Source organism: Thalassophryne amazonica, chromosome 9, assembly GCF_902500255.1.
Source record: "Thalassophryne amazonica chromosome 9, fThaAma1.1, whole genome shotgun sequence".
Lineage (NCBI taxonomy): Eukaryota > Metazoa > Chordata > Actinopteri > Batrachoidiformes > Batrachoididae > Thalassophryne > Thalassophryne amazonica.
Window position 1 is genome coordinate 39554130 of NC_047111.1, and position 26404 is coordinate 39580533.

Consider the following 26404-nt stretch of genomic DNA (forward strand, 5'->3'; position numbering starts at 1 on the left):
AGGGAAGTGATGAACTGTGTATTATGACTGATGTCTTACCAATGATTGTTATGCAGCCTGATTTGGTCACCTCGACCACTTTGTCCATCAGATTCTTTGTGCCTTGTGCAAAGTTGTCCCACTCAAAAACACCAACAGGGCCATTCCAAACAATTTGTTTGGCCCTCCCCACAGCCTCTGCATAGTGCTTAGAACTCTCTGGCCCACAGTCCAAACCCTACAGAGAAGAGTCACAAGACAAAATTATGAACTGTATGCAAGACAAAAAGTATCAATAGGACACAAAGGAAAAAAAAAATGGGAAGGGGTAGGGGATTCAGACACTTTGCTAGCTTAAACTTTGACCTGAAGTTGTATATTGACTTCTATGTGGATTCATCTGTGATTTGATGGGTTTTCCAAGCCAGACACTCTCCAAGGGCTTTTGAACCTTCACATCCCATGATGCTTCATTGCCTATGAAATCCTGAGAACCCCATCACCTTTCTGGAGATAATATATGTGACTGTGAAAGGCAATATGGTTTTATGTTCGTGCTCATCTAAACAGTGTAGTGGAGGGTAGGAGCTTTTAGAAAAATTACATGTCCTAACTGATCTGGACTCACAACAAGAAACTAATTCAGCATTTTAAATGCTATCCATTTCCTTTTCTCAAGAATGAGATGAAACCAGTCTTTTGAGAGGACAAGTTTTAAATCTCAATCATGAACCGTATTCATGCCAAGTATAATTTATTATCTTACAAAATAAACAATCATGACATACTATAACTTTACAGTTTTACCTGAACTTTATGTACTGAAAACACTATTCTCAAACTACGCAAGACAGAGTACTTACATATTGCTGATGACATTTCTGTCATTAGCACTGCAATTTCACATGCAGTTAAAGTTACCGTTCAGGCAGTATAACAACAAAAGTGATTCTAATATTATATTATACACACACACACACACACACACACACACACACACACACACACACACACACACACACACTGTGAGGAAAATAAGTATTTGAACACCCTGTGATTTTGCAAGTTCTCCCACTTAGAAATCATGGAGGGGTCTGAAATTTTCATCTTAGGTGCACGTCCACTGTGAGAGACACAATCTAAAAAAAAATCCGGAAATCAGAATGTATGATTTTTTAAATAATTTATTTGTATGTTACTGCTACTGCTCACCTGTTTGAACTTGTTACCTATATAAAAGACACCTGTTCACACAATCAATCACACTCCAACCTGTCCACCATAGCCAAGACCAAACAGCTGTCTAAGGACACCAGAGACAAAACTGTAGACCTGCACACGGCTGGGATGGACTACAGGACAACAGGCTAGCAGCTTGGTAGAAGACAACAATTGTTAGGATTATTTATTAGAAACTGGAAGAATCACAAGATGACTGTCAATCTCCCTCGGTCTGGGATTCCATGTAAGATCTCACTTTGTGGGGTAAGGATGATTCGGAGAAAGCTCAGAACTACACAGGAGGACCTGGTCAATGACCTGAAGAGAGCTGGGACCACAGTCACAAAGATTACATTAGTAACACATGATGCTGTCATGGTTTAAAATCCTGCAGGGCAGCAAGGTCCCACTGCTCAAGCCAGCACATGTCCAGGCCCGTTTGAAGTTCACCAGTGACCATCTGGATGATCCAGAGGAGGCATGGGAGAAGGTCATGTGGTCAGATGAGAACAGAATAGAGTTTTTTGCAATCAACTCCACTTACCATGTTTAGAGGATGAGAACAATCCCAAGAAAACCATCCCAACCGTGAAGCATGGGGTGGAAACATCATACTCTGGGAGTGCTCTTCTGCAAAGGGGACAGGACGACTACACCGTATTGAAGGGAGGATGGATGTGGTCATGTATTGTGAGATTTTGGCAAACAACCTCCTTCCCTCAGTAAGAGCATTGAAGATGGGTCATGGCTGGGTCTTCCAGCATGACAATGACCCCAAATACACAGCCAGGGCAACTAAGGAGGGGCTCCGTAAGAAGCATTTCAAGGTCCTGGAGTGGCCTGGCCAGTCTCCAGACCTGAACTCAATAGAAAATCTTTGGAGGGAGCTGAAACTCCAAACCTGAAAGATTTGGAGAAGATCTGTATGGAGGAGTGGACCAAAATCCCTGCTGCAGTGTGTGCAAACCTGGTGAAAAACTACACGAAATGTTTGACCTCTGTAATTGCAAACAAAGGCTACTGTACCAAATATTAACATTGATTTTCACAGTTGTTCAAATACTTATTTGCAGCAGTAACATACAAATAAATTATTATAAAAAAAAAGATATATATATATCATACACTGTGATTTCTGGATATATATTTTTTTTAGATTATGTCTCTCACAGTGGACGTGCACTTAAGATGAAAATTTCAGACCCCTCCATGATTTCTAAGTGGGAGAACTTGCAAAATCGCAGGGTGTTCAAATACTTATTTTCCTCACTGTGTGTGTATATATATATATATATATATATATATATATATATATATACACACACACACACACACACACACACACACACATCCTGTGTAGATGAGAAGAACTGAAATAAATTCAAACTTGTGCACCCAGTTATTGCTTTTTAAGGTCATTAATAATGTATGCTGTACATTTATTCCACCCTGACAAAAGAAAAGTTCAAGGACATCATTAACAGCCCAAAATTACCATGACATTCATGTCCATGATGAATGTAAGCATATACCTTGCACAACTGTGTGTGCTAAGCGTTTTTACTGAAATTTGTTCACCAATGACTGGTCTTATTACTCACTCTGTGAAATCCTGCTATGGTGGCTGATAGGGGCCACAATATTTCCATATTAAGACAACTCCGGCAAATGTGGAAAACAACTGCATCAATACAACAGGTAGATGCATTTTTTTCTTTTTTTGCAATATGGGGGGCTGCAAACAGAACACAAAAATAAATAACCTGTAGCTAATGCAACAGTTTAGTTTGACAACATGTCTGCTGCAGATTCACAAAACACAAGTATCAACAACAAAGAGGACTTCACACTCACTGCTCCACTCTACCTGCTTGGTAGAGCTAAGTCCCACTGGTGTTTAGGAGGATTTGTGTATGGATTGTGCACAAAATTGGCTCATATTCGCTTAACATCCGCAATATCCTTGAAACATGCTTGTATGAGTCAGTCGAAAACCGCACACATCCACAATTATCCGCAGAGGCACGTTTTTCCGTTACCAGGATTTCTGAGCTGCACAAAATTTTGGCTGCGGATGACATCTGCCTTACATACTCCATACATACACAAACAATCTATGCGCTGTATATTTGCCGTCATCTGCTGATATCCGCAACTGACAGGGATTTGTGGCTTGGCAGCGGACCGGGACAGTGTGTAAAACGGATATTTTGTGTGCCCATCATGTCCACATCACAAACTAAAATAAGTTGTAGCGACTGCATACAGAATGGCCACGAATAAAGTGTTTTTATTACATCTGCTTTGCGGCGGATGCAAATCAGATGTGCTGTGTTCACAGCTGGACGCCGTTCTTTGTTCTACCGGCTGCCACACGCTCTGTGCTGGATGCTGCCTATATAAAATAATTATTTTGCGGCGGATTAATCATTTTATTCTGCAAATTGCCTGTTGAAAACGGCTCTAATCACCTCCTGAATCACAGAGGAAGCTGGAGCTGTTCGCGCAAGCGTGCACGCACGGCCCAGCTGCAGAAAGCATTTTGAGCCTTCTAAAAAGGTAATCATTTGACTTATTTACATTGTCAAGGCTAGATAAAACAGTTGTTTTTTTCCTTCTTTTCTGCAGCTGTTACAGTATTTATTCCTGTTTATAACAGATTTAACTTATTGTTATAATCTTTCAGACGAGCTGCGCTCTGATGCAATCCGCTGACGCCACCACTCGCCCTGTTCACTGCTTCTTTACTCCAATCAACTTGTCCAAGTCCAGCAAATGCTCCAGAGGCTGTGGTGTTGGTGTGAATCGTGATGCCGATGGCCCGAGTGCGCTTTATTTATGACCACAATGCAGGTGCTGTGCACGCGCAACATGTGCGCGATGCATCATAATACACCCGTAATACTGCCGTGATAATAGCAATGCATCTGATCCGTTTCCTCACTACATGCGTTATACAACCGTGATTGTTCATCATATATTCGCTATATATTATTAATATATACATAATTCATACTGGGACATTTGTCATTTTTGGCCATTTTTGTTGCGGACGACAACGAACGCCTGTACTCTGTATACTCAATTCATGCACAATTAATCCTCTCCCCAGTGGGACAGGGCCCTAAGAAAGATTTGAAATGATTACTACTCTTAAGCTAACATATTAGGTTTTTCCAAAAAAATGTTTTCATTTAACACAGTTATTCCAGTGGAAAGATCATCCAGTGACCTAGTACCAAAGAAATCCGGTCGTCAAATTAGGTCACCGGTTCGCTTCCAAGTCTCACAACATACAGTAAGACTAGAAGCATCAGGACCCCAAAGACATGGATCTTCATTCTCTGGCAAAGGTAAGAGCACTGCCAAACACCTGTGTCCACCGAGTTTGTGACTACTCAGTCCCTAAGGTCTTCTAGGCCTCTCTCAATCCCAAAGACCAAGGGGCCCCAAGAAACTAATGTCACTGCTAGACTTCATAACCTTATCCAACACCCAGTCTGTGCAAACACTGCACAGTGTAGAGATTAGTGAAACATTTTTGGGGACCCTGACAGAGTGTATGAGGTATCAATGGCAATGAAGCAACATCCTCCCTTTTCAAACCTACAACTTTGGTTAAGTCCATCACATCTGTACTCACCATCCAGTCAGCAGGAATGCCAGCAGCAACAGTTGCAGTGTTAGTGGTGGCTTTCTCGTCAAACTTGTCAGCTGTGATAAAGTCAACAGGCAACGTGATCTTGACCCCATTTTTCTTAGCTTTGGCCATAAGGTCATTGATGATGCCGGCTCCTTCTTCATCGTACAGGGACGTACCGATCTGAAACACAGGAAGAGGACGACAGACAGAAATTAACAGAAATTTTTTGGGGGGTGGAACTGATTTTTTGGGGGGAGGGGGGGCAAAAGATCACATTTTATCTTGTAAAAGTGTATGGTCAAATTTTGAACTTGTCACTTCTGAGCAGACAGTGCTTGGACCAACTCAGAGGTTCCAAACTCAGTTTAAATGTTAAATAAATTCTGCTTAAAAAAACAAAAACAAACAAAAAACACATGTCAGTGTAGTTCTTAAACTGGAGGGCATGAACGCTCAAAATGTGAATGTCACAAATCTGAATTAATGTGGTTTATGTGGAACAACAATTGAGAACCATGATGCTACTGAGACTAGAAATGCTCTGGACAGTAAAATTAAAAGTGATACTTGCAAATGACTAAAGTAAAATGTATATCTTGACATTCAGCCTGTGTATTGGACATTCATAGTCAGTATAAACACTAGGGCATCACAGAAGGCAGATATTAGTTGGTGCGCAAGGTTTTTTTTTTGGTTGTTGTTTTTCTGCCCCCCCCCCCCCCAGATCCCAGCGTGATGGAAAACGCTTGAAACCCACTCTAAGAACTGTTCTGAACCTGAGGGGTGTGGATCACTGAGTGTAACATTAATTACAACTAAAACTGACTTGTGCAAACACCACCCTCAACACTAATCACATTCTTCAAGTCTATCATGACTAAAATTGATTCAGACAAGATGACATGTAGGGCACGATTTACTAAGATCCAAGATAAGTGCTAAATTATGTGGGCAGACTTTTGTGCATTGGAATTGGAGACAGTTTTGAGAAGTGATTTACTAAGAGTAAATTTGGTTGTATTATACGGAAAAACAGTTAAATAGTGAAAAAATTACTGAAGATACCCTGTCACTCATACATATAAACATTCGAAGCTTGTACTATAAAATGTCAAAAATAAAAGATTATTTAAACCAGTTTAAAAATAGATTCAGCATTGCTGCAATCACAGAATCTTGGCTTAAAAATGACCTCATGGCTGATGTTCAAATGGAGGGATATGAGTTATATTTTGTAAATAGAAGAGAAAAAAAAAGGTGGAGGTATTGCTTTGTACATAAAAACAGATCTGACATTTGTAGAAGAAATGACAATTATAGATGATGTCACAGAAATTGTGACAGTGGAAATTGTACATGAAACATCTAAAAATATTCTAATCAGTTGTGTATACAGAGCACCAGACTCTTGTGTTGTGAAATTTACAGATAAAATAATAGAATTATTCCATCAAATCAAAAACAAATCGCTCTTTATGTGTGGAGACTTTAATGTTAATGTGGAAAGCTCCAGTTGCCAAAGAGTAAGTGATTTTGTGAATTCAATGAATAGCTTGGGTTTATTCCCCTTGATAACAAAACCAACCAGAATTACATCGCAAAGTGCAACTGCAATTGACAATATATTCACAAATAGAACAGATGAAATTATTAAGAATGGGATATTGATGACAGATCTCAGTGATCATTTACCAGTTTTTTCAATATTTAAATATAAAAATAGGTACAAAAAAAAAACTGTTATAAACTTTAAAAGATATAAGTCATTAAAAGCCTTAGAGGCATTAAATTATGATTTTAAAAATCAAAATTGGGAAGAGGTTTATGTCGTTGACATTAATGTAGCATATAGTTCATGAAAATACTGATGAAATCACATAATAAAAATTGTAAATTAATAAAAACTAGTAAGAAAAGAGTAAATAAACCATGGCTGACCAAGGGAATAAAAAAACGCTTGTGTAAAGAAAAACTATTTACATATAAGTGCTTTTTAAAAATGCAAACAAAGGAAACAGAACACAGATACAAAAAATATAAAAATAAACTATTGACAATAATTAGGAAACAAAAAAAAAAAAGATTATAGTGAACAACTGAATAAGAGTAAAGACAATATGAGGGCAACATGGGGAATTATAAAAAGTGTGATGGAAAGTGACGGAGTGAAATCAACTTTTCCGAATTACCTTGTCCAGGAAAATAAAGAGATAAATGATATAAAAGAAGTTGTAAATGAGTTTAATGATTATTTCTCAAAGGTGGGATCAAATCTTATGGGAAATAAACCAATAGTAGAAGATAAATTAAATACAATTGTAAATACGGTCAATAGTGTTTTCCTTGACATTGTGGAAAAAGATAAAATAAGGAATATTGTAAAAAACTGTGTAAGCAAAAGATTAACTGACTATGAAGATTTAGACATGATGACTGTAAAAAGTATAATAGAAACTGTTATTGAACCATTCACTTACATTTGTAATCTGTCTCTGTCAACAGGAATTTTCCCAGACGAAATGAAAATTGCCAAGGTAGTCCCGTTATATAAAAATGGAGATAAACAATGTTTCAAATTATAGGGCAGTGTCATTGCTTCCACAGTTTTCTAAAATTATGGAAAAGGTTTTTGTGACAAGGTTGGATAAATTCATTGAGAAACATATTTTAAATAATGCTCAGTATGGATTCAGAACACAACATTCGACAGCTATGGCAATTATGGAATTAACAGAGAAAATATCAACAGCAATAGATAAGGATTATATGGTAAGTGTTTTTATTGACTTGAAAAAAGCTTTTGATGTTATCGATCATTCAAGATTGCTTCACAAGTTACAACAATATGGAATAAGAGGGATTGCACATCAGTGGGTAAAAAGCTACTTAGAAAATAGAAAACAGTTTGTTCAGATAAATAATACTAAATCAGAATTGTGTAATATTATGTGTGGAGTACCACAAGGGTCGGTACTTGGACCCAAACTGTTTATTTTGTATATCAATGATTTTGTGAATATATCTAATGTACATGGTAGCATTTTATTTGCTGACGACACAACATTATTTTACTCGATCAGATATACAGGAAGTAGTACAAGTGATAAATACAGAGTTGGAAAAAGTGAAATATTGGTTTGATATAAACAGATTGTCACTTAATAAAACAAATTTCATATTGTTTAATGACAGTTAAAAAATGATGTGTCATTAAAAATAGATGGAATGGACATTCAAAGGGTAAAAGAAATGAAATTTTTAGGAGTTATGATTGATGAAGATTTTACATGGAAGTCACACATAAATTACATAAAAGTCACACATAAATTACATAAAAGGAAAGATAGCGAAAGCCATTGCTGTTTTGCATAAAGTTAAATATTCATTAAATAGTTATGGATTATTAACATTGTACAATTCATTGACTGTTCCATATTTGACTTATTGTGTAGAAATCTGGGGATCAACATGTACAACTTATACACAACCTTTATTTATTTTGCAGAAAAGAGCTTTAAAAGTGATTGGCAATAGTCGATTTAGAAATCCATCTAATCCATTGTTTATTAAGTATAGGGTACTTAAATTTCATGACTCAGTTGATTTGAAATTACTACAAATAATGTACCAAGCGAATAACAATACCTTACCAATAAACATTCAAAATATGTTTGAAAAAAAGAGTAAGTAGTTATAATTTGAAGGGCACAGAAGTCTTTAAAAAACCAAGATTCAGAACCAAGATAAAGGAACGGAGTATTGCAGTGAATGGTGTAAAATTATGGAACAACCTCAACAAAGAAATCAAAGAATCAAGGTCGCTTAAATTATTTAAAAAACATATTAAACTTGATGTATTTCGTAAGTATGAAATTATGAAATAAGTCAGTGGGCTGTGACAAAGCCAAAAATGTAATCTGTTAATAATGTTTAGAATGTCTGAAGTTTAAAATGTAATCTATTAGGGATGTAGTCTTTTAAATAATGGTTAAAATTAGGAAAGAGGTCGGTGGCATGTGACAAAGTCATAGAAATGCAATGATGTCGATTGATGATGCTTTACAAGATTGTATTGCAAAAAAGGGGCAGAATATATAAGACTTGTTCTTCCAAACTGCTCCTTTTCGTTCAATGGTTTGGAATGTTTTGTTAATTTTGCTTTTCTGTTTTTTCTTTTAAATGAATGAAATAAATCCTCAATGAAATGTGCAACTGATAATAGGCAGCAATGTGACCTAGACAGCAGTACGTAAATGAGGTATTGGCCGTTAATGCCCATAAGTGCAAAATGAAGTTAAATCGGTGATTTAACTACCGTATTTTCCGGACTATAAGTCGCACTTTTTTACATGTTTTGGCCGGGGGTGCGACCTATACTCCGGTGCGACTTATAAATGAAAAATATACCGGTAGGATCTCAATTAATTTACTGTAACAAAACAATTTTACGTGACAGAGTCGATCTATGTTTTAAAATGGCCACCGGAAAAGGAAATGCAATGCATCATGGGCACTGTAGTATGACGGCCATCCTATAGTTCACGCTGGTCGCGATAACCAATCAGAGAACAGAACTTTGGATGCGTATTCCTCACCTCACCCACAGCGTGTGAAGCTGACGAGCACGGTGCTTGCTGTTATTCCGGCTTGGCGAACAGAACAGCTTCAACCCTTGGATATCAATGTGAGCAGAGTGTTTAAGTTGACGCTGAGAGCTGCGTGGGAGCATTGGGTGAGCAACGGTGGAGGATTAGCGTGTGCACTTGGAAGGAGCTGGCGTCGACGATTGTGAAAAGCGTTTGAAGCAGACGAACATGGTGTTTATTCCGGGACGGCTAACAAGACAGCTTCAACCCTTGGATATCAGTGTGAGCAGAGTTGACGCTGAGAGCTGCATGGGAGCACTGAGCGACGGCGGAGGATTAGCGTCTCCACTTGGAAGGAGCTGGATCGACACCGCTGGGCGGTCATGAGCTGCGCAGGTAGGTGCTGCGTGGTTCGGCTCGCAATGTGGTCCGCAAAATACAAACATATCCGTAGGTAAAATGCAGCTCACGAGAGGGCACTCGAGGCTTGTGTGACTGTTCCTGCGACTTCTGACTACCATAGAAAAATAAAAATTTTAACGTTACTGATAACATAAGACAACGGAGAAGGCCCGAAAAAATGCCACCAAAAAGAAAATCATACTCTGCAGATTACAAGTTGCGACTGGTGAAATATGCATCCGAAAACGGTAGCCGTCACAATATTATCATCTGAACTTTTCATGTTAACATACCTGTATGTCCATGGGACTTATAGTCCAGTGGACCTTATTTATGGTTTATTTTTCTTTATAATGGATAAAGTGGCTGGTGCGACTTATACTCCGGTGCGACGTATTTATGGTTTGTTTTTCTTTATAATGGATAAAGTGGCTGGTGCGACTTATAGTCCGGAAAATACGGTATGTATCTTCTTTGTGCACAAACTCTGTCACATAACTGAACGTGTTCACACACTGAAATAAAAACAAAACAAAACAAAAAAAAAACATAAGTTAGATTAAAGCTGTAGTCTTCAGCAGCCATCATCTAACTCACAATTTAAAAATGGAAGAAGTCTCTGTGTTTAGGATAGTTTCTGCACAATACAAAATAGTGCAGCAAATAACAGAATATTTACAGAGGAATACTTCAAATGGTGACAAAAGCACCAAATTTGGCAGAAGTACACCTTAGATATTACTCTTTTGAAAAAAACGACAGGCCACTTGAATTTTCAATAGGCGGCCATGCAGGAGTCAATTGAAGAATCACATGGGGTCAAAATATAAAAAGGCTCCAGTCATATTGAAAATTATACCACATTATTTGTCTGATTGTAAAGATTCCAAAAAGGTATAGTTTGGACTACCTATGACTGAATTCTATAGAGTTATGGGGTAAAAACAAGAATGGTGACAAAGTTCAGTTTCAGTTTGTACAGGGGTCAAAAGTTAGAGTTGCTCCAATTTTGTTCAAAGGTGATGCAAATTATTGGTTGAGTTAATAGGGTTTCAAAAAGGAATCATTTGCACCATATATCATGCTTAGTTAAAACGTTACTGGGTAACATATGTCACATGTCATAGAATTCAATGGACGTCAACATTATTTGACCTTTACTTTAGAGACCAAGCATTCAACACAGTCAAAACTATTCCATTCATTAATCCAAGTAGCTCAATCAACAATTTGCACCACATTTTACTAAAATTGGAGCAACTTTAATTTTGACCCCTGTACAAACTGAAATTGACCTTTGTCACCATTCTTAAGGTTTTTACCCCATAACATTCAGTCATAGATAGTCCAAATTCTACCTTTTTGGAATCGTTATAGTCAGACAAATAATGTGGTATAATTTTCAATATGACTGGAGCCCTTTTATATTTTGACCCCTATGTAATTCTTCAACTGACCCCTACGTGGCCGCCTCTTGAAAATTCAAGTGGCCCGTCGGTTTTTCAAAAGAGTAATATCTAAGGTGTACTTCTGCCAAATTTGGTGCTTTTGTCACCATGTGAAGTATTGTTTCAGTTTTGTCACCATGTGAAGTATTGTTTCAGTTATTTGCTGCACTAAAATCACCTTTTGGATCAAACTATGCTTGCAGTTTTGGTCATATATTTACATACACTCCCCAATGAGATAAATGCTTTGCAGATATCTGCCTTCAAACCAGAATCACCCCCAACTGGAACTGAACTGGTATTGTAAAGTTTCCCATCTTAGGCTCCACTTTCACATCATTCCCAAAACTGTTAGAACCAAAAGCCATATTGGTTAATATTATTCTATTTAAAGCCATTAGGTTATGTTATGTTGGCCAGATAATTTAGCCTAACTGGAGGTAGCTGACTACTGCCAGCATTATGTTAACTTGTCCAGACATCAATAAAGTTGATGCCAAAGGCCAACTTTTATAGGATCCATAGCACAATATTTACTTCACATCACATTTTACTTTAAGTGTCTGCTGCTACTCAATTTCTCTGCCATTCAAAGATGGGCAGTCCATTAAGAGGAAAAACAGGAAGTGAATTCAACACCAAGGAGCAAGTAGAAAATACCTTAATTTGAAGAATGAAAAAAAAAAAGTTACTGGTTAAAGTTTTTTCAAGTAAACATTTGTTCCAGAACAATAATAATAATAAAAAAAAAATATTCTGGCTTTTGTTTTCATTTCTTGACCTAGTCCAAAGCCTTGGATTCCACTGATTTCTTTGAATTCTACTTTTTCTTGGGCATAATGACCAAACAACATAATAAGTCCATGGGTATTTGAGCCGTGACACAAAATTTGTATTCTACCTTTGCACAGCATCACAATATAGTTGAAATAAAACATGTGCTTGTAGTGGAGACTGAACTTTAAGAGGTTTAACAACAATATTGCATCACTCAGAAATTACAAGTACTTTAATTCAGAGTGTACATTTTCAGAGCCAATAAGCAATAGTTTTAATACAAATCAACACTTTTGTAGCTAGTTTTCTTTGGACAAGTCAGGAGATGAATACATGAACTTTCCAAATCACTGTGCACAAACAAGTTACTCCAGAAAAAGAATAGTTCAGAAAGACCTTCAAAAGCCCAATAATGCCATGATATTCATAGGCTAACTTCTGACCACAACTGTAGATTCTTATACTTTGTTCAGTTTGTACATCTATAATCTCCTCCAAAAATGATTTTTTTTTCTCCAAAAAGTAGTCATAAGATTTTTTTTTTTTTTTTTTTATTTTCTATGAGAGGTCAAACCTGGTTTAAGAACGTGACTCCTAATCTGTGCGTGGCACCAACAATGTAGTTTCATAAGTCTATTTGAACACCATCAATGTTCAACAACTGGATGAGGAAACCATGTTGGCCAAGACCCTAAAATTGTGAAATAACTGAAATGAAAAACACTGAAAGAGTCCTCTTAAAATGCGCGCGCGCGCACACACACACACACACACACACACACACACACACACACACACACACACACACAGTAGTCACTGGAGGTTTGTTCTAAAACTTTTCACTTTGAGACAAACTAATTATGAATTGGTTTTGTGACGCTTCTCATGCAGTCCCTTAAAAGTACATGTGTAAACTGTTAACCTTCATTTAAAGGAGAACTTAACTTCAAATTAAAACATTAACAATCAAGTATCTTAGTACTTGACTCACCTTTGATGACTGTGCCATGAGAGAAATCCATTTTTAAAATTATTGAAAAGTAGCTGCATGTGGTAGACCTCTCAGTGATCTTCAACTGTGGTTTTAATGAACTTTTAAACTGTAGTGCAGTTATTAAAGTGTTTTATGTTTATTTACAGCACATATTTCTGGTGTCATTATTAAATTAATAAATTTTACCATGTGCTACATCACGCATAAATAAACTGGCTGGATCCCACTTCCGAGATCTATCTACTGAGATGGACAACATGTTATGGGAGGTGATGGTCTAGTGGTTAAGCAATGGGCTTGAGACCAGAGGATCCTCTGTTCAAACCTCAGTCTGGCTGGAAAGTCACTAAGGGCCCTTGGGTAATTCAATTAATTTAGTTTCGATAGCACCAAATCACAACAAAGCTGCCTCAAGGCAGCTTCAGTAAGGTCTAACCTTACCAACCTTGGGCAAGGTCCTTAATTCCCAACATGCTCCCAGTGTGTAGTGAGCACCTTGCATGGCAGCACCCTGACATTGGTGTGCGAGTGTGTGTGTGTGTGTGTGTGTGAATGGGTGAATGCGAGACATTACTGTAAAGCACTTTGAGCTTCTGATATAGATGGAAAAGCATCATATAAATGCAGTCCATTTACCATTTAATGTTCGCAACAAGCTGCAGAAGACTAACTTGACAACGTACAAAGCTAAATGCTGTTGGTGTCATTTTGTTGCCATTTTCATTGTTCAACTGTCCTGTTCACACTGCGGGAGTGATTTAACCAATTAAGTTTTTCAAAAAAGGATTTTTTTGCAAACAAAATCAGTGGTGATTAGAACACAAAGAGGTCCGATGGCCAACAAAATATTAACATGACTACTGTTGCAAAAATTTAAAACATTCATTCTTTAACCTCCAGGCCCCATCGAGGACAAATGTGAGATTCCACCCATGACTGAAGTGATAATCATGGTGTGCGCTTGGCACCAGCCACTTGTCTCTTTAGGACTGAAATTTTTTGTATTCACCATCTTAAAAGAAATTTTTTTGTGTGTGCGCACTTGCTACTAATACAGTTCTGATTAAAATTATTGGGCGGGGGAACTTAATTGCATGCGTAATGTGATTCATCCTTTGAACAGATAGTAAATTCAACTAAGTTCATGAAGGACAAGAGACTAACTCTAATGCCTATAGAGAAACTTAAACTAAAACCCCTTTTTGACTGATTAAGTTGTAGGTGTTGCAGTTGAAGGGTGGGAGAAGTTGAATAATTTTTATGGCAACTTTTCATAGAAAAGACCAGCATGTCATTGAAAGGGTTCTGGCCTTAACGACTGACTATACATTTGCGTTAACATCTCTGATTGAGAGGCTACACTTGTTTGATTGTGATTATAACAGTGTGTTTAAGGGTTAAATGAAACGTCTAGTCCAAATTAAAATTATACTTCAAAGATAAAGACAACCTAAAAATCCCAAACTGAATCATGTTTGGATATTTTTTTAAATGCCTTCATAACTTATAACAGAGAGGTTCACAAATTCGGTAGTCTTCCTCACCTCCATGTTGTTGAGAACTTTGAGGAAGGTGAAGGCCATACCACCGCCAATGATCATCTCATCGACCTTATCCAGCATGTTGTTGATGAGTTGGATTTTATCTTTCACCTTCGCCCTGAAACAGACAAAAAACATCTAAATAGATGCTTGACATTTGATTGTTATGTTGTCATGGGACATTGATTATTTGTACCACTGTATGAGGGACATCACCATCATGTATTTTTGTACTATTTAGTGTGCATTTTTCTCCAATACACCTCCATTAGCTTTATGTAAAAATGCTTCCATAATATGTGGAAGCTAACACCACGCAACCTGCCGAATTCCCCGCCAGCGCTCACTGAGGTCAGTGGTGCATCAGCAGTGAGCTACCCGCCAGCCGGAGTGAACTGTTGAGTTCCACTGCCTTCCGATTCCTGCTCAGTAAAGAAACACCTGTCTAATTTTAAGTAAAATGATGCAGTTCTAATTGTCATAAAACAAAATGAACATTTTCCATTTGTGCAATGGAAAGAATATACCATTCAACAAGATGCAAGTGTCAGGCCATCATTTATCTGCTACAGCCAGGTGAACCGTGGATTACTCCATGACCTTTTCCGGCCACTTGCATCCTCACTGACACACCTACAGGATCATCATCAAGCACCACAAGTGCAAAATATCGTAACTGGCAATCCCCCACAATGCCAGTGATATGTCTCATCTGAATCTCCCCAAGTAAGCACTTGTTTGACAACACTGCAGCTGTACCAAGGATTCTTCAAACAGACAGAATACCAAAAACATCCAGCCATTACTTTGGGTCACTAGTTAATATCCAAGTCACACAAGTATAAAGTAAGACAGGAAGCAACAGGACCCTTAAGACTTAGACCTTCTTTCTCCTACAAAGACATCTGTGTCACCAAACCTTGTGACTCCATAAGATCTTCTCAGGTGCCAGTTTATCTAAAAAAAACAGATGACCCAGAGACACTAATCTCACTGCTGAAATAAGTGAATGTCTCTGCAATTTCAACCCCTTCACTACATACAGATACACTTCTGATGACAGTCTCAGAAGTCCTTGAAAGCCTGGATCTTAGAACTGACCCAAGACAGTTTCAAACCCACTCAAACCAATTCCTTGCTCAGCTTCTCCAATAATACATTCAGAGTATCTACTGATTCTTCAAAGATCACAGCATCATCAAGATCATCAATACTTTACTTACCAACAAAGGCACACAAGCAGCTGGTTTCCACAACTCTACCCAACACCCAGTCTGGGCAAGCACTGAGCAGTGTAGGAGCCCGAACAATATGTAAACTATGTCCGAGCCTTGATAATGTGCAGAACCACAATCCATTTTAGGCCCCTTGCTTTTCTCCCTGTATGTAGCACCCCTTGGGCGTATACTGCGGAGTTTTGGGATTGCCTTTCATTGTTACGCTGATGATACTCAGTTGTACATGCCAATAACTGCGGGAAATCTCACTCCCATAAAATCCCTGGAGGACTGTCTTCTATCAGTGAGAAGTTGGATGTCTAGTAACTTCCTACTTTTAAACTTTGATAAGACTGAAATAAGACGGCTTTATGTTCTGAGGGTGCAGGACTACTTTGTGTCCCTAAGGTGAATAAGAAGTCTGCGGGTCACAGAGCTTTCTCTTATCATGCCCCTGTTCTGTGGAATGATCTCCCTGCGTCAATAAAACAATCATATTCTGTGGAGACTTTCAAGTCCAGACTTAAGACGCACTTATTTTCCCTTTCATATGGCTAGCATACTGGTGCAGTTTTTGTTTTACGCTTTTTACCTCTTTTAATTCATGTTATTAGTAATTGAAGTGGGCCGCGGCCTCAACTTCACCTAAATTCTGGGTCTTTCAGTGAAGCTTAGGGCTAGCGGCCGGCAATCACCTTAGCATTTCTTTTTTTCTTGTTGATTAATGCTGGCAAATTATACAGTATTTTTTGTCTTTCTGATGCCTGATTCTGTTTTTTCTCTGTTTAAGGTGCAGCTCCATCCAGAGATGGGAGTTGGCGATCCTCCTGTCCTGTGCACCAACAGCAATTCTTGTATATTCGTCCGTGAATTGTTCTGTGAATTGTTCTGTAATTTATGTTTGTAGCATGGCCCAAGCAGAGGGTCATCCCTTTGAGTCTGGTCTGCTTAAGGTTTCTTCCTCAGAGGGAGTTTTTCCTTACCACTGTCGCTCTGGGGGTTGGCAAGGTTAGACCTTACCTGTGTGAAGCGCCTTGAGGCAACTCTGTTGTGATTTGGCGCTATATAAAGGAAATAAACTGAACTGAAATTGAATTGAAACTGACTGAAATGATGGTTCTTGGTCCAGTGAGACATCAGCATCAGTTTGACCAGCTGGTGCTCGGCCTGGGTTTGTGTGTCATACATCATACGGACAAAATGAGGAACCTTGGGGTAATTTTTGATCCCACGCTGTATTTTGACCTCCACATCAGGGATGTTACTAGGACTTTTTTCCATCTGTGAAATATAGCGAGGATGCGCCCCATACTGTCTATGGCTGATGATGAGACCCTGATTCATGCTTTTGTTTCTTCTAGACTAGATTATTGTAATGTTCTATTTTCAGGGTTACCGCAGTCCAGCATTAGGGGTCTTCAGTTGGTTCAGAACGCTGCCGCCAGACTTTTGACACGTAGCAGAAGGTCTGGATATATCACACCCATTTTGGCATCTTTGCGCTGGCTCCCTGTCTCTGTGAGAGCAGATTTTAAGGTTTTGTTATTGACTTATAAAGTTGTTCATGGACTGGTGCCATCTTATCTGGCTGATCTGGTGGAACTTTACGTGCCGGCCCGGGCTTTGCGGTCGCAGGATGCGAGACTTCTCTGTGTTCCCAGGGTGAAGAAGAAGTCAGCAGGTCAAAGAGCCTTTTCTCATCGTGCACCCACCCTGTGGAACAAACTTCCTGTGACCGTGAGGCAGTCGGAGTCCGTGGACATTTTTAAGTCAAGACTGAAAACACATTTTTATTCTCTTTCTTATGAATAGTTTTTATTTTTTATCTGTTTTATTCTTTTACTTCTGTTTTTAATTATGTATTTGAAATTTTTTATTCATTTAAATTTTATGTTTAATTGTTCCGTGTAAGGCGCCTTGAGACGGCTTTTGCTGTGATTTGGCACATTATAAGCTAATTAAATCAAACCACGGGAATGACTTGCCTTGAAAATAGAAATGAAAGGTTGTGTATAGATGTTCACTGCTTCATCTGAAGCTTTGCTCTTTATTTCATGTCCATGCGGATTACTGGAGAGGCATCACAGCCTCTGCTGCTTGGTTACAGTTATGGTCAATGTTTGTGCTCTTCCAAAGTAAAACATGAACCTTGTTGCTTCCATTGCATTAAAAAACCCCTTAACTAAATCACTACCATTTGCTTCAGGTCTGTTTGTTCTGGAAAAACAGTGCTTAACTTGTTTCTGGGTCATACCAGATCTGCATTTAAATCTAACCAGAAAGAAAGAACATTAGAGGTGGTGTGTGGTTTAGCTCATCCTAAACTGATGTTCTGTCAATGATGCACTGCATGGAATATGTTCTTTAATCTAGTTTTTCTTACCCTCCAAGGATGGCCAGGAAGGGCCTCTTTGGGTTCTCCAGAGCCATGGCAAAGTACTCCAGCTCCTTCTTCATGAGGAAACCAGCTGCTTTCTGGGGCAGATTCACACCTACCATGGAGCTGTGAAGGAGCAAGAGGAGAAACCAAGTTAGAAACGTGAGCACGTGAGAGGGGAAAGAAAAAATTTGTAGAACAAGTGACAGATTATTTTCATTTTTTTTTTTTTATTATAAAGTTCAGGTCAGTAGTAGCTTTATGCAGGTGTCTGAGCGCAATGGCCTATAATGTACTGACCTTGCGTTATCGTGCTTACAAGAACATTTTATATCTACACACACATACACTGGTGTGAAGTACTATAAAGAGTTAAAAATAAGGTTTCAGAAACTTTTCTGAACAGTCACTGAGCTCATACTTCATGAAATATTTACACACGTGCATTTTGTATGGCAGACTACAGCTCAGCAAACCACAAACACAACTCATCCCACACTGCTGCTTAATCCAGATTGCGTGCAGCCTGCTCACCTGTGGGCTCTGTGCGCAGTGCCAAAGGCATCGTTGACATAAATGTCACCCAGTTTGGACAGAGAAGCTCTGAAGGAGTCGATCTGCTCCTGAGAGGCCTTGGTCTGAGGGGGGAGGATTGAGATAAGTCAGGCAACTGGTGATAAACAGAAAGCAGCAATGTCTGTAATCTAGCTTGTTCTCAGGCCACAAAGAGTTACAGTTTACATGTCTCCATTTCACCTCCCATTCACCCTCAGGTATCCATCACGAGTCTCTCACATATTTGACAAAAACAATGGACTCAGAGTAAAACACCACAAGTGCCATTGGTAATTTCTGATATGTGCAGTTCTCACGTTCATGCACAGCTCTGTGCGCTTATGAGCATATCAGCCTTAAAACGCGGTGTAGCGTGGCACAGCACTTGTGCACTGCTATTGTGAGGTAGTGGAAAGGGATAGCACCATAGACGCAAGATGGGGTCGTGACCTGGACCAGAGGAGCTTTCGTTCATTTCCCCTTCTAACAGGGAACTCATGATGGTGCCTTTGAGCAAGGTCCCCAACTTTTTCCTGGTGTATATTCGAGCATCTTGCAGAAATCATATTTATTTACCATCAAGACAACCAAAAACCTGTTCTGAACAAGTGCAGCTTTTCCGCTATAAGGCATCATGATGCACAAATGCTCTGCTTGTAGAGATGGAGATTAGCGTTCATCACTCAAAAACAAAACTCATTTGAAGACAAGTTAAAAACTAAATAAAATTAAGACATAATGGCAAAATACAAAGCGTGTAGTTACGTACAATGGTGTGTACAAATATTTTTAGACTGATTTTTCTTCCTCCTCAGGTTTGCTGGTGATCAACATCCTGTGCCCGATGGGATATAGAGGAAATGAGGTGGGTGCAGATGGAGGAACACAAAGTGTTGCATTAACAAGGTGCCCAAGTGCTTCTCCCATAAATGAGATGTTGTGCACTTTGACACTTTGCACACAGATCTGTTTCCTCTCCAAAAAATCTCACTTCTGTCACTGAATCAGCCGTCTTAATATCAATGAACCAGATTCAAGCACACACATCTCATAAGCCTGGTTGACACGACAGGATCTTAAAATTATCTTTAGGTTTCCAAAACCTGAGAGACCACACACGTGAAGATAAAGAAAATCATGGCTCTGACAGGTTTGGTCGTACAGTGTGTGGTGTTTAGCCACACATTAAGGACAACAACGCCACACACAAACAGATTTCACGCATGAACATTCACAGCTCAGACAGGAAATCTCGCAAAATCTCTCGAGAAAAAGCTGCTTGGGACTTCGACGAAGGCGGTCGCATCTCCTCCACTCTCCCTTATCTCTGTTCTCTGTCTTTAACACTCAAGTCCCTACTTCACCAGACTGGGAATTCCTCAAATTATATTGGATTCTGGATCTATTGGACTACTATTGGATTAACCATGGAATTGATCAGCTGGTCTCTGAACGCTATTGACACCATTTTTTCTACAAGAAGGTCAGGACCGGGGGATCCTACCTGCCCAGATGGAACGTATCCTGCGGGCTATGTCCTCGACTCCTGGGGGTCTTGGCGTGTTGCATGCTTGGCGCCTTTCTCCGTTGAGGACATCGAGGATTTATTCATTTTTGGTCTCATGGTAGCAGGGCTGGTACTTTGTGGCTTATGTGCTGCCCTGATCTACCAGAAAATTGGCAAGACGGCGGCATCAAGAACCATGGCCCCTCGCTTGTCCATCATGATTAACAAGGTTGGCAAGGCAGTACATTCTCAGACTGCGTTGACTCTTGAACTCAGACGCAAATTGGATGACACCTTGAAGCTGATGTGTGCCTTGCAGTTGAAGCTGAAGGTTTCGGAGGCTGGTGAATATTCTTAATTCATAATTGGGATTTGGTTGTTCAAGTGGAACTGTTCAAAGTGTTTTTCACTGCTCAACCACAACACTCCAGGTTTATCTAGCCTCAAGGACAAATTGCCCAATGTTTACCTCCAGAGGAATGTCTTCAGGCTCTGGTGAGATTATTCGGCTCCTTATCTCAACCCACAAAGACAATAAACTGACAGACTTACACATGGACAAGACTGAAGCATGCTCCATATTTTTTTCCCTTTACCTTCCTTCCTGCTCCCCATCACTTTACCCCATCCTGGCCACCACTCACGCCACCTCTCCCCCCCTCCGGGGGCTGCGCGGTTTTTAAGATGCGGGAGGTCCCCATTCCCCCCAAACTAGCGGCGGGGTGACTCCAGTTGCAGCGGCCTTCACCCACTTGACCTCAATTCGGATGACGGACTGCTTCAAGTTTAGTACACATAAACAATGTCAAATGTATACGTGTTGTCTTTAATTTTGATGTGTGCCATTATTACGGTAAACAAGTAATAATTGTGGATTAATTGCTGTATCTTGTCTGAGGTAATTGGAGTGTAAACATAATTGCCCTTTTTTGGGATCAATAAAGTTGTCTGAAGTCTGAAGTCAAAGAAATTAAACATGACTTCAGAGTAAACAAACGGAGGCACTTTGTGGACTATTTAAAACAGAGGGGAAAAATGATACAAAAAGAAAAGGTGTTCTTTAAAGGAGTGGAGACAGCACGACCACCGGACTTTCTGGTAAGTCAGAACAGCTGTTTTGATTTTATTTTCTGCTCCGTACGTCCGTCACCTCGCTTTCTGATTGGCTGCACGTCACATTCAGCAGGCTGTGTGCACGTTTGTGATCGGAGGACACAACACACACTGCGATATCAGGCCAAAAAAAAATCCAACATGTTGAATATCCCCGATTTGTGATCGGCGCGCTCCTGACGTCCTTCCGAGCAGATCAGAGCGCTTTTAACACACCACACATGGCAGGAATATCTGATAAGATTATCTTTAGCGTCATCACAATTGTCGGGGCATCCTTAACACACCACACACGACAGGAATATCTGATAAGATTATCTTTAGCATCATCACGATTGTCGGGGCGTCCTTAAGATTGTCGGAAGGAGAAGACCGGGTCCAATATCGGCCTAATTATCCTGCCGTGTGAACCCGGCCTTAAAAAGGAAATGACAATCTGCTTGAAGTAATTCAGGTTTTGCCCAAAACACACCTATGATTAAGTGACTAAAACAACCCCTGACTGCTTGACACCTTAAGCCGGGTTCACACAACAGGATTTTAAAATTATCTTTAGGTTTCCAAAACCTGAGAGACCACACACGTGAAGAAAAAAAAAAAAAAAAAAAAAAATCATAGCTATAACAGGTTTGGTTGTACAGTGTGTGGTGTTCAGCCACACAGTAAGGACAACACCACACATGAACATATTTCACACACCAACATTTTCAGGTCAGACAGGAAATCTCGCCAAATCTCTTGAGATTAAACGTGACTTCAGAGTAAACAAACAGAGATACTTATGGACTATTTAAAACAGAGGGGAAAAAACAATACAAAAAGAAAAAGAAAAGGCATTCTTTAAAGTAGTGGAGACAACGCGACCACCGGACTTTCTGGTAAGTCAGAACAGCTGTTTTGATTTTATTTTCCGCTCTGTACGTCCGTCACCTCGCCTTCTGATTGGCTGCACGTCACATTCAGCAGGCTGCGTGCTCGTTTGTGGTCGGAGGACACAACACACACTGCGATATCGGGCCAAAAAAATCCAACATGTTGAATATCCCTGATTTGCGATCGGAGCGCTCCTGACGTCCTTCCGAGCAGATCAGAGCACTTTTAACACACCACACATGGCAGGAATATCTGATAAAATTATCTTTAGCGTCAACACAATTGTCGGGGCGTCCTTAAGATTGTCGGAAGGTGAAGATCGGGTCCGATATCGGCCTAATTATCCTGCCGCGTGAACCCGGCTTACTTTATGCTCAGATTGAGGCATGAGAACAACACCCTTAAATACATACAAGTCTGCAGGTGGTCTGGGGCCTGCTCTCAGAGTTCATAGGTTTTAGACAAAATTAGACCAATTTTATAACTTATTTTAAGAAGCAAAGGAGACACTAGAAAAAAAAAGAAAAAAAACCTAGAATTCACAAAAAATCTTGAAAATTCTCATACCTGCATATTGCATGCAGTATGAATAGCAAGTAGACTTGGACCCCCCCCCCCCCCCCCATGCACAAAGCTCAGACCATCAAGATAGGGCCCTATATTTAGTCTAATTTATATGATCAACAGTGCATACAGAAAGTATTCACAGCACTTCACTTTTTCCACACTGTTATGTTACAGTCTTATTTCTAAATGGAGTAAATTCACTTTCCCCTCAAAATTCTACTCAACACCCCATAATAACATGAGAAAAGTTTTTATAAATTTGCAAAAAAGAAATCACATGTGCACAAGTATTCACACCCTGTGCTCAATACTTTGTTGATGCACCTTTGGCAGAAATTACAGCCTCAAGTCTTCTTGAATATGATGCCACAAGCTTAGTGCACCTATGATTGGGCAGTTTTGTTCATTCGTCTTTGCAGCTCCATCAGGTTGGATGGGGAACATCACTTTCAGATCTCTCCAGAGATGTTCAATTGGTTAAGAGCGCTCTGGAGCAGGTTTTCATCCAGGATGTCTCTGTACATTGTTGCATTCATCTTTCCCTCCATCCTGACTAGTCTCCCAGTTCCTGCTGCTGAAAATCATCCCCACAGCATAATGCTGCCACCACCATGATTCACTGCAGGGTTGGTGCCTGGTTTCCTCCAAACATGATGCCTGGCATTCGCAATCTTTGTCTCAGACCAGAGAATTTTGTTTCTCATGGTCTGAGAGTCCTTCAGGTGCCTTCTGTCAAAATCCAACCATATGCCACAATAAAACCACATTGTGGAGTATAAGGAATGCATCCACCACAAAGGTCACCTAAATTGGTGAGTGGAGATGGGAAGAAAAAGCCAACTTTGCAAATCAGGCTAGTTTTTGTTCTCACTATGTGGAAGCTGATTTTTTTTTTAAAGTACACTCTATGCAGGTGTTTTTAAAGATTAAACTTCCTTGAGAAAATGTTATGCATTTTCTTCTACTACAAATAAAATGCTCTTAGAAATTATTTGTGTACCATGCAAAGTATTTTTACAAGGTACAATTACTGTTCGTGCTTCAAATTATATTTTTAGGCCACATCATCATCACGCACATGTTCAAATTAATTTCATCAATCAATGGCAGTCAATTTTACCTTTTACATTGTGTCAGTTGAGCTAACCTTTACGCACTTTACGTCGTTTCCGCCGCGGTTGGCGTGTGTGGCATTTACTCTTGATGAAAAATACATGTTTTTATCATCGTAAAACCGCCTACAGCAGGAATGTTTTCAACCGGCGCGGCTCCACCTGAAGCCCGAGGCGTCAGCGCACATCCACCGGCGCGGCTCCACCTGAAGCCCGAGGCGTCAGCGCAGTACCACCTGAAGCCCGAGGCGTCAGCGCAGTACCACCGGCGCGGCTCCACCTGAAGCCCGAGGCGTCAGCGCAGTACCACCGGCGCGGCTCCACCTGAAGCCCGAGGCGTCAGCGCACATCCACCGGCGCGGCTCCACCTGAAGCCCGAGGCGTCAGCGCACATCCACCGGCGCGGCTCCACCTGAAGCCCGAGGTGTCAGCGCAGTTCCACCGGCGCGGCTACACCGAGGCCCGAGGCGCCAGCGCGGAGTTATCTGACCATGGGTCCGAAGAAGGCACTGACGGCGGAGGAGGGAGACGATATCAAAAAGTCCCTGGACTTTTTGTCTGAGGAAATCTCTGTTGTTAAAATGCAGCAGAAATCCATTATGGAGCTGGTGGAAGAAGTGAAGGCTCTCCGGATCCAGAATGCCGAGAAAGACCGGCGTCTGGTGTAGCTGGAGAACCGTGTTGCGGAGTTGGAACAGTACACAAGGATGAACGATGTTATTATTACAGGAATTCATATTAAACCTCGATCCTACGCACGGGCGGTGTCAGAAGACAGCGGAGGGGAGGCCAGTGAGCAGGAGGCCAGCTCAGTGGAACAACAGGTGGCTGACTTCCTGCAATCTAAAGGTATTCAAATGGACTGTAATAACATTGAAGCGTGCCACCCCCTGCCCAGGAGAGAGGATGGAGACAAGCGAGCAGTTATAATGAGGTTTGTCAACAGAAAACATAAAATGGCATTGTTAAAACAGGGACGGAAACTTAAAGGAACAAACGTATTCATCAATGAACATCTGACCAAAAGAAATGCAGACATAGCCAGGAAAGCTCGTTTCTTAAAAAGCAGGGAAAAAAAGCAGACATGGACATCCAACTGCAAAACATTTATCAAATTGAATGGAACACCAGAACAAGCGAAGGTTATGGTAATCAGGAACATCGAGGATCTGGACAAATACGACCAATAAGGTATGAGGACACAAACACATCACAACACCATGACACAGACCAGAGGAACCTATTCATCTACTACATCATCTACATCTGGAGACAAGGAGGATATAACTCAAAGGATTGCTGATCATGGAAAAGTAGAACTGAGAACATTTAAATACACAGACCACAATGTACTGGACTTGGAGCACGATATAGACCCGGACAATAATTTCTTCTCAAATATCAATGACAGTTGTTGCTATTATACAGATGAACAGTTTAATCGGATCATTAAAACGGATAACAAATTATCAATAATCCATTTCAACAGCAGAATTCTATATGCAAACTTTAACAACATTAAAGAATATTTAAGTCAATTAAAAAATATATTTAACATAATTGCTATATCAGAAACATGGATCAATGAAGATAAAGGAATGGATTTTGAACTGGATGGATATGAATTTAATTGTGTAAACAGAAAGAATAAGAGTGGAGGAGGAGTGGCTGTGTATGTGGATAAGAACATGGCTTATAAAATAGTAGACAATATGACAACTGTGATCGATAACTTATTAGAATGTATAACTATTGAAATATGTGAAGAAAAAAGCAAAAATGTATTAGTCAGCTGTATATATAGAGCACCAGGATCTAGTATTGAACCATTCACTGACTGTATGGGAAAAATGTTCTCAAAAACTAATCAAAAAACTGTGTTCATTTGTGGTGACTTAAATATTGATCTGCTCAATCCAAATAAGCATAAAATAACAGATGAATTTATCAGTATAATGTACAGTATGAGTTTATATCCAAAAATCACCAGGCCAAGCAGAATTACATCCCATAGTGCTACCTTAATTGATAATATATTCAGCAATGATATTGAGAATAACACTGAGTGGATTATTAATCAATGACATTAGTGATCATCTACCAGTTTTCATCGTTTATAATAGAAACCATCGGCGGAATCAGCCAGAGGAGAAAATAAAATACAGGCGAGTGCGGACAGAGGAAAACATGAACACACTAAAGAAGGATTTACAGGAGCAAAACTGGGAAAAGGTATACAGTGAAAGTGATGTTGATAGTGCATATGAAACTTTTTTACAAATATTTACATCATTATATGATAAAAATTGTCCAATTAAACAAGACTACAGAAAACAAAAAATCCAAGCTCGACCATGGATGACGAAAGGGTTACGAAATGCATGTAATAAGAAAAATACACTGTATAGAGAATTCATAAAACTAAAGACTAAAGAGGCAGAAAATAGATATAAGAAATACAAAAATAGATTAACTAATATTATATGGGTATG

At 39.6% G+C, this 26404-nt stretch overlaps 1 protein-coding gene across 1 annotated transcript in view; it reads right to left on the reverse strand.

Moving 5' to 3' along the window:
* The window catches only part of pgk1 (phosphoglycerate kinase 1), a 54292-nt gene that overhangs the window by 1097 nt on the left and 26791 nt on the right, over positions 1-26404 (reverse strand). The window contains exons 5-9 of the mRNA XM_034177926.1: positions 18720-18823; positions 18192-18311; positions 14595-14709; positions 4844-5023; positions 40-217 (exon numbers count right to left, since the gene is read on the reverse strand). Of these exons, the coding sequence (XP_034033817.1) occupies positions 40-217; positions 4844-5023; positions 14595-14709; positions 18192-18311; positions 18720-18823 (697 nt within the window). The remainder of the gene's footprint in view (positions 1-39; positions 218-4843; positions 5024-14594; positions 14710-18191; positions 18312-18719; positions 18824-26404) is intronic.